The sequence below is a fragment of the Gigantopelta aegis genome, chromosome 5 (genome assembly GCF_016097555.1).
Source record: "Gigantopelta aegis isolate Gae_Host chromosome 5, Gae_host_genome, whole genome shotgun sequence".
Taxonomy (NCBI): Eukaryota; Metazoa; Mollusca; class Gastropoda; order Neomphalida; family Peltospiridae; genus Gigantopelta; species Gigantopelta aegis.
The window spans coordinates 31,341,592-31,351,859 of NC_054703.1; the positions used below are offsets into that span (position 1 = coordinate 31,341,592).

Here is a 10,268-nt window from a genome sequence, read left to right on the forward strand (position 1 = left end):
TTGATTATCAAAGTCTTGAACTGAACAATAACAAACTAAACTAAGCACGGCCTTGATTATCAAAGTCTTGAACTAAACTAAGCACGGCCTTGATTATCAAAGTCTTGAACTGAACAATAACAAACTAAACTAAGCACGGCCTTGATTATCAAAGTCTTGAACTGAACAATAACAAACTAAACTAAGCACGGCCTTGATTATCAAAGTCTTGAACTAAACTAAGCACGGCCTTGATTATCAAAGTCTTGAACTAAACTAAGCACGGCCTTGATTATCAAAGTCTTGAACTGAACAATAACAAACTAAACTAAGCACGGCCTTGATTATCAAAGTCTTGAACTGAACAATACCAAACTAAACTAAGCACGGCCTTGATTATCAAAGTCTTGAACTGAACAATAACAAACTAAACTAAGCACGGCCTTGATTATCAAAGTCTTGAACTAAACTAAGCACGGCCTTGATTATCAAAGTCTTGAACTAAACTAAGCACGGCCTTGATTATCAAAGTCTTGAACTGAACAATAACAAACTAAACTAAGCACGGCCTTGATTATCAAAGTCTTGAACTAAACTAAGCACGGCCTGATTATCAAAGTCTTGAACTAAACTAAGCACGGCCTTGATTATCAAAGTCTTGAACTGAACAATAACAAACTAAACTAAGCACGGCCTTGATTATCAAAGTCTTGAACTGAACAATAACAAACTAAACTAAGCACGGCCTTGATTATCAAAGTCTTGAACTGAACAATAACAAACTAAACTAAGCACGGCCTTGATTATCAGTCTTGAACTGAACAATAACAAACTAAACTAAGCACGGCCTTGATTATCAAAGTCTTGAACTGAACAATAACAAACTAAACTAAGCACGGCCTTGATTATCAAAGTCTTGAACTGAACAATAACAAACTAAACTAAGCACGGCCTTGATTATCAAAGTCTTGAACTGAACAATAACAAACTAAACTAAGCACGGCCTTGATTATCAAAGTCTTGAACTGAACAATAACAAACTAAACTAAGCACGGCCTTGATTATCAAAGTCTTGAACTAAACTAAGCACGGCCTTGATTATCAAAGTCTTGAACTGAACAATAACAAAATAAACTAAGCACGGCCTTGATTATCAAAGTCTTGAACTGAACAATAACAAAATAAAAGTTCTCATCATAGAAGGAAGGAAATGTTTTATTTAACGACGCACTCAACACATTTTATTTACGGTTATATGGCGTCGGACATATGATTAAGGATCAAACAGATATTGAAGGAGGAAACCTGCTGTCGCCACTTCATGGGCTACTCTTTTCGATTAGCAGCAAGGGATCTTTTATATGCACCATCCAATAGACAGGGTAGCATATTACCACAGCCTTTGATGTGCCAGTTGTGGTGCACTGGCTGGAATAAGAAATAGCCCAATGGGCCCACCGACGGGGATTAATCCCAAACTGACGGCGCATCAAGCGAGCGCTCTACCACTGGGCTACGTCCTGCCCCTCTCTCAGCATAGGTAAGTTATTTTTGTAATTCTAACAACCGGCCTCGGTTGCGTCGTGGCAGGCCATCGGTCTACAGGCTGGTAGGTACTGGGTTCGGATCCCAGTCGAGGCATGTGATTTTTAATCCAGATACCGACTCCAAACCCTGAGTAAGTGAGTGCTCCGCAAGGCTCAATGGGTAGGTGTAAACCACTTGCACCGACCAGTGATCCACCGGCTTCGGTGGCGTCGTGGCAGGCCATCGGTCTACAGGCTAGTAGGTACTGGGTTCGGATCCCAGTCGAGGCATGTGATTTTTAATCCAGATACCGACTCCAAACCCCGAGTGAGTTCTCCGCAAGGCTCAATGGGTAGGTGTAAACCACTTGCACCGACCAGTGATCCATAACTGGTTCAACAAAGGCCATGGTTTGTGCTATCCTGCCTGTGGGAAGCACAAATAAAAGATCCCTTGCTGCTAATTGGAAGAGTAGCCCATGTAGTGGCAACAGCGGGTTTCCTCTCAAAATCTGTGTGGTCCTTAACCATCTGTCTGACGCCATATAACCATAAAATAATGTGTTGAGTGCGTCGTTAAATAAAATGTATGCAGAAGAAAAACAATTACTGATATTTTTCCAGTGTTAGAAATTGTATAAGTTTTTTTTTTCTTTAAAGGCATACTGTCACAGATTTAAAGACCTTATTTCTCTAAAAATTAATAGTACATAAAAATTACATTAATTGTTGGAAACCAAATCTAGGTGTCGTATCACCGTAACTGAACCAGTGTTCGAGATTAACAGTATCTCGATATCCCAGGGATACCAGAATTTAATTTTGGATACCAGACTTCAATAACCCAGTATCCCACCGGGATACCATATAATGCTGTTGGGTTATTTTAATTCTGCGTTTTTATTTTTTGCTGGTGAAGTTAAGTAACAGTATTTTTGAGCTCATACCCAGTCTAATGCTATGCCATAATAGTATCTCCCCCAATTCGTACCCAATGTAATGCTACACTGGAACAATAGCAGCGTAGCAATAAACTGGGAACGGCTAAGTCGCTATTGTTTTTGTTGGATGTTTCCTGCGTTTAAATTTTATTTGAGATATTAATTCCAGATCTGCAGAAAATTGATACATGTAGGTTTATCATTAGTAATGTCAGAAACACTTACAGATTACTGCTAAATATTAATTTATGTCAGTATTACTCAAAAATAGATGCAGCAAATCTTTTTGCCGATTCTGTTTGATTGCAAATTTCATGAATTCGCGATTTCGATTGCAGCGTAGCAATAGACAGGGAATGAGAACAATGTTGTCCAAGTTTGTTACGATGTTATTTATATAAATTTCATTTAAGTGGGATACTAAATTCTATACTAAATGGAGTGAAATCCATGTCAACCCTCTCGGCAACTTTACTTTTTGTTTTATGGACCATTGCCATAATTCAATTATTTTTTTTACAAAATACCATTAATAAGTGGAGTATGGTGGATATAAAGATGGTTGAATAAAGTACATTTACGGAAAAATCTAATTATTTTTGTTCAGGTAATACTTTATTAGGCCATTAAATAGGTCAGTGGTCTGTGACAATATGCCTTTAAAAGATTAAAAGTATGTAGGATAATAATTAATGGAAAAATGTAGTGGGTTTCGTCTCTAAAGACTATACAATGTATGTCAGAATTATCAAATATTTGACACCAAATAGGGTTCGATGATTAACAAATCAATGTGCTCTAGTTGTGTCGTTAAACAAAACAAACTATAACTCATGTTCCCCATGTAGTCAATTTTTTAACAGTCCTTAAAGGCATACTGTCACAGATTTAAGGACCTTATTTCTCTAAAAAAAATTAATAAATAATAGCTACCTTAATTTTTGGAAACCAAATCTAGCTATCGCATCACCATAACTGAACCATGATGGAGTGAAATCCATGTCAACCCTCTTGGCAATATTAGTTTTTGAATATGGACCATTGCCATAATTCAATAATCTTTTACAAAATATCATTAGTAAGTGGAGTATGGTGGTTACATAGATGGTTGAATAAAGTACATTTAGGGACAAATCAAATGTATATTTGTTTAGGTAATACTTTGTTAGGCCATTTAATAGGTCAGTGGTCTGTGACAATATGCCTTTAATATCTGCATACAGACTTTAGACACATAACACATTCCTCAGTGTCATATATCAGTCATTAACCGACACACACAAAGTATTAGATTATGGAATGTTTACATCCCTCATTAAAGGCGCTAAGTATTAGATTATGGACTGTAAACATCCTCATTAAAGGTGCAGGCCCTAGTTTCAGCCTGTGAAAATAGAAAGTAAATTTGTTTAATCTACAAACATGTAAAACATTTTGGATAAAGTTACAATAAAAAGTAAACAAGAATTTATGTTGTTGAAACGGTGAAATATGCTTACAAATTGACCAGACCTCGTCTCCGTAACAGATATTTCTAGATGCATGAGCATTTTTAAATATATACCAAAATGCATTTCATGGTATTAGAAACACCAGGATGATCAGAAACATTTTGGATGTATGGAAATGGATAACCTACACAATAAAATCTAAGTAATGTCTCATTTCAATTGTGAAAAACAGCTCTAAAAGTGAACAATATATGGCAGTGTTTAAAAACTAGGATCCGTCACTTTAATGAAAAACAAAAGAAGTGGGAATACGTTTTAATGTTTACAAGACATTCAGGGTCTCTGCCAGAGGGTTAAAACGGGTATGAAGCCATACGCAAATTGTTTTGCATATTTTATTTTTTGCAGTTAACCTTTTGACAAAATTAATTATCCTTATCATTACTGTATGATTTTCTTAACTCTAACCCTAAAATAAACACCATTTTCTTAACTCTAACCCTAAAATAAACACCATTTTCTTAACTCTAACCCTAAAATAAACACCATTTTCTTAACTCTAACCCTAAAATAAACACCATTTTCTTTCTGCGAGAGACCCCATACCTCCTCTTTGACTGTGGTTGAATTCAATTTCATAGCACCATACCCAAATATTTCTTTCTGGCAGAAACACTGACATAAATAATATGAATAGGTCTACACAAAAACGTATCGGTTTCGAACTGAATAATTTTAAACAAACTAAGGAAAACTAAATTAATAGTCATGTTTCTCCAGCTGTATATTGTATATCAAATTAAAATCAAACTCAGAAACTTACAGATTTAGGCAAATATTTATTAACAGTTTATTGCTTAAGTAAATATTTATTAAAAATTTAGGCAAATATTTATTAACAGTTTATTGCTTAAGTAAATATTTATTAAAAATTTAGGCAAATATTTATTAAAAGTTTAAAAGCAAATATTTATTAAAAGATTTAGGCAAATATTTATTAAAAGGTTTAGGCAAATATTTATTGAAAGTTTAGTAAAATATTTATTAAAAGATTTAGGGAAATATTTATTAAAAGGTTTAGGCAAATATTTATTAAAAGGTTAGGCAACTATTTATTGAAAGTTTACGGAAATATTTATTAAAAGGTTTAGAGAAATATTTATTAAAAGGTTTAGGCAAATATTTATTGAAAGTATAGGGAAATATTTATTAAAAGTTCAGTAAAATATTTATTAAAAGTTTAGTAAAATATTTATTAAAAGGTTTAGGAAAATATTTATTAAACGTTTAGGCAAATATTTATTAAACGTTTAGGTGAATATGTATTAGTTGTTTAGACAAATATTTATTAAACGTTTAGGCAAATATTCATTAAACGTTTAGGCAAATATTTATTAAAAGTTTAGGCAAATACTTGTTAAATCTTTAAAGCAAATATTTATTAAAGGTTTAAAGCAAATATTTATTAAAGTTTAGGCAAATATTTATTAAAAGTTTAGGCAAATATTTATTAAAAGTGTAGACAAATATTTATAAAAGGATTTAGGCAAATATTTATTAAAAATTTAGGTAAATAGGTATTAAATATTTAGACATATATTTATTAAAAGGTTTAGGCAAATATTTATTAACAGGTCAGGCAAATATTTATTAAAAGTTTAAAGCAAATATTTATTAAAAGGTTTAGGCAAATATTTATTAAAAGGTTTTGGCAAATATTTATAAAAAGGTTAGGAAAATATTTAATAAAAGTTTAAACCAAATATTTATTAAATATTTAGGCAAATATATATTAATTGTTTAGACAAATATTTATTAAACTTTTATACAAATATTCATTAAAAGTTTAGACAAATATTTATTAAAAGTTTAGGAAAATATTTATAAAAAGGTTTAGGCAAATATTTATAAAAAGGTTTAGGCAAATATATTCATATGAAAAAGGCAAATGAAACACTTCAATTGTACAGAAATGGATTTATAATTTAAACAATAAAATCTTAGTAATGTCCAATTTCAATTATTAAAACTGGTTCTAATAGTAAAAAATATCCAGTAGTGTATAAAGTAACATACCTAAAGGTAGTTTTTAAATACTAATGAATATTTTTCACTATTAAGAGCTGTTTCGTTTCAAATGAAGTGAGACATTACTTACATTATTTATTGTTTAGATTATCCCTTTCCGTACATCAAAAAAAAATTCTGGTCATCCTGGTATTTCTAATACCACAAAATTAATTTGTTATATATATTTAAAAATGCAGGTGTGTCTGAGATATATATGTTATGAAAACGAGCGCTGGTCTATTTTTAAGGGAATATTTCACAGTTTCAATGACATAGACTCTTGTTTGTTTAACTTCATGGTAACTTTATTCAAATAATAATGTTACAGGTTTATACATTTTAACTAAACTTAGTGTACATTTTCACGGGTTGAAACTAGGGTCTGTATGCACCTTTAAAAACTAGGGTCTTGTTACTTTAAATTGTACTACCTGAAAACAACTAACTTGGGTCATTGGTTTTAACTGTAAATACATACAACATGTATGTGACGAACTGGGTGAGGCAAGGCTGAAGTGTAGAACAAAAACGTGATTTAGCCTTTGTCTGTAGCCATTAACCCCACAAAGTGAGACCATCTAAAGATCACTGCATGGATATAGTCACAGTCTTAGTAACTTTTGAAACAATCGGCAAATGTCACAGGAAGCACAGGCAAACAAAGGAATGTCTGTTTAACAACACCCCAGCACATTGTCACTGTTTAACAATGACTATTAGGGGAAAACAAAGACATATCTCTTTAACGACACCCCAGCACATTGTCACTGTCTAACAATGACTATTAGGGGGAAAACAAAGAAATATCTCTTTAACGACACCCCAGCACATTGTAACTGTCTAACAATGACTATTAGGGGGAAAACAAAGAAATGTCTGTTTAACGACACCCCAGCACAATACTGCAGGGCACAATATTTCACGAGAACCGCACGGCGGTTACGCAATTTTAAAATCACGAGAACCACCAATTCTAAAATTAAAAGTACTATATTATATTAGTACTTAATGAAAGTGAAAATCAGTTTATGTTTTTAAATACATTTGAAACACTAATGTAGCACAGAACTGTAGTTCAAGTTCTTTAGGATTAGGTAGGCTTAAAAGGGCATTCCTGAGTTTGCTGCACTTGTTTAAGATGTTACCGACTAAAAGAGACTTTTTAACGATTGTAATTGCAAATAAAAAATATCTTTTGCATACAATATTAGTGGATGTATTTTAAACATGTTTCTAATCCGTTCTAATATTTGTACTAGATTAAATTTCATTTTAGTTCCTGAAGTGTTTTCTTTTCGTACGTACGGAATTATTTGAAGACAAAATCCAGTTTGGACTTCTTGCAAATATTAAGACGACCAGAAAGACATTGAATATACAGACACTGATATTCTAAACAAGAAAATATATTTCCTATGTAAGTTTAATTGTAGAAATATTTTATTAATCGGAAACATCTTACAATGCAGCAAACTCAGGAATGTCTCTTTAACTCATCGGTTACGAGAACTATATTCTGTATAACAATCGGTTACGAGCACTATATTCTGTATAACAATCGGTTACGAGAACTATATTCTGTATAACAATCGGTTACGAGAACTATATTCTGTATAACAATCGGTTACGAGAACTATATTCTGTATAACAATCGGTTACGAGAACTATATTCTGTTTAACAATCGGTTACGAGAACTATATTCTGTATAACAATCGGTTACGAGAACTATATTCTGTATAACAATCGGTTACGAGAACTATATTCTGTATAACAATCGGTTACGAGAACTATATTCTGTATAACAATCGGTTACGAGAACTATATTCTGTTTAACAATCGGTTACCTAAGTAAAACTGACATGAACTGATTTCCGGTTACATAGGGAGCGGGACGTAGCCCAGTGGGTACAGCGCTCGCTCGATTCCCGTTGGGCTATTTCTTGCTTTAGCCAGTGCACCACGACTGGTATACCAAAGGCCGTGGTATGTACTACCCTGTCTGTGGGAACGTGCATATAAAAAGATCCCTTGCTGCTAATCGAAAAAGAGTAGCTCATGATGTGGCGACAGTGGGTTTCCTTCCTCAATATCTGTGTGGTCCTTAACCATATAGATGCCATATAACTGTAAATAACATGTGTTGAGAGGGTTGTTAAATAAAATATTTCTTTCTTTCTTTTTCCAGTTACATAAGATTTTTAAATATTGTCCCCTGTACTGTAGAGTCGATCATGTTATGGGCAGTGTCCAAAATAAGAACTTGTCCATTTGTCCTGACAAGTTAGTTTGTTTTGTTTAACGACACCACTAGAGCACACTGATTTATCAATCATCAGGTTACTGGACATCAAACATTTGGTAATTTTGACATATAGTTTTAGAGAGGAAACCCGCTACATTTTTTCCATTAGTAGCAAAAGAAAGAAAGAGAAAAAGTTGTGTTTATTGACACTACTAGAGCACATTGATTTATCAATCATCAGCTGATCAGGCTAGTTAGTGGATGTCAAACATTTAGTAATTTTGACATATAGTTTATAGTGTTTTCCCTAGCTTGTTTTAGCATGGTACAGCGCCATACCTCAATAGTCTAGCACCATCTTGCCTTAATCAGCACCATGCTGCCCTGAGATTAAACAAGCCTTTTTCACTAATTAATTCTAAAATCGCCTTTATAAAACACCCAAAAAGGTATTATTAATTAATAAAATATGCCTTTTCTATCTTTTGCCATTCATTTATTAAAGCAAGCACATAAATTACATTAATGTTTATTTCAATTAATTTTTTGTGTATTTTTAATGAAAAACAAGTGCCCTGAAAATGGTAAAAATGCCCCAAACGTTTTTGGTCTACCCTGCCTTGCCAAATTTCTAGGAAAATCACTATAGTTTTAGAGAGGAAACCCACTACAAAAATTTCCATTAGTAGCAAGGGATCTTCTACATGCATCATCCCACAGACAGGATAACACATACCACGACCTTTGATATACCAGTCGTGGTGCACTGGCTGGAGCGAGAAATAGCCCAGATCAACTGCGCATCAAGCGAAGGCTTTACCACTGGGCTACATCCGCCCACTTGGCTATTGGGAAAGAAAGAAAGAAATGTTTTATTTAACGACGCACTCAACACATTTTATTTACTGTTATATGGAGTCAGACATATGGTTAAGGACCACACAGATTTTGAGAGGAAACCCACTGTCACCACTATATGAGCTACTCTTTCCGATTAGCAGCAAGGGATCTTTTATTTGCGCTTCCCACAGGCAGGATAGCACAAACCATGCATGGCCTTTGTTGAACCAGTTATGGATCACTGGTTGGTGCAAGTGGTTTACACCTACCCATTGAGCTTTGCTGAGCACTCACTCAGGGTTTGGAATCGGTATCTGGATTAAAAATCCCATGCCTCGACTGGGATCCGAACCCAGTACCTACCAGCCTGTAGACCGATGGCCTACCACGACGCCAGTCGGTTATTGGGTGTCAATTGTCAATAGTGGAAATTGTTTCTGCTTATTTCTATCACAGATGGGGTGATGACAAAAGGTGTGTTTGGAGGCGCCCTAACCCCCACATACTCCCATCTCACCTCACCACCACCAACCCACCCCCAACTTCCACGGCTACCCCAATAAAGTTATAAACTATGGCCAAGTTTACTTTTAAAAATACTTTTTTATTTAACCAAAGAAGATAAAAACAAATACTTTTTTTTTTAAATGATATACACGCAATTATGATTAAATACCTAATTAAAAAATAAGTGTTAAGTGATATCGAAATCGTAGAAATTTAGTTAAACATTTAATACGGAAATAGGCCTAAACTGTAAACACCTTTAAACAGTGGCGGCCATTTTCGTTCCGCGAAGTTCATAACACAAAAATTATAAATGTTACCTTTCCGCAGTTCAGCGTCTTGCTCAACGCTTCGAATATATTCCTAGCATTTTCATCCACGTTCTGGGGAAATACACGTGAAAACACACACATAAAAACCAAGAGTAACGGGACCCAGCTGATCCCGCGGGTATAGCCCATGATACGAGCGATGTCCATGCACTACCTGTGTCGGTGACACACAACACGATTTGTAATCAACTCTCTTCAGTTAGGGCAGGTGAGGCGCTAAAAATAGACAGGTGACGGCTACCGTACTCAGGGGTTTTATCAAAGGTGTTTTTCGTCTTTCGTTTTTATGGCAGGTTACGATAGGTAGCTAGAGTGTCCTCTACCATCAGGACTTCTAGAATTTTATTTAAAAAAAAAAAATCCATTAGCCATGGGATCA

At 34.1% G+C, this 10,268-nt stretch overlaps 1 protein-coding gene across 1 annotated transcript in view; it reads right to left on the reverse strand.

Annotated features, from left to right (window-relative positions):
* The window catches only part of LOC121373828 (periostin-like), a 48,538-nt gene extending 38,496 nt beyond the window's left edge, over positions 1 to 10,042 (reverse strand). The window contains exon 1 of the mRNA XM_041500604.1: positions 9,878 to 10,042. Coding sequence (XP_041356538.1) covers positions 9,878 to 10,036 — 159 coding nt within the window. The 5' untranslated portion in view covers positions 10,037 to 10,042. The remainder of the gene's footprint in view (positions 1 to 9,877) is intronic.
* Positions 10,043 to 10,268: the final 226 nt, after the last annotated feature.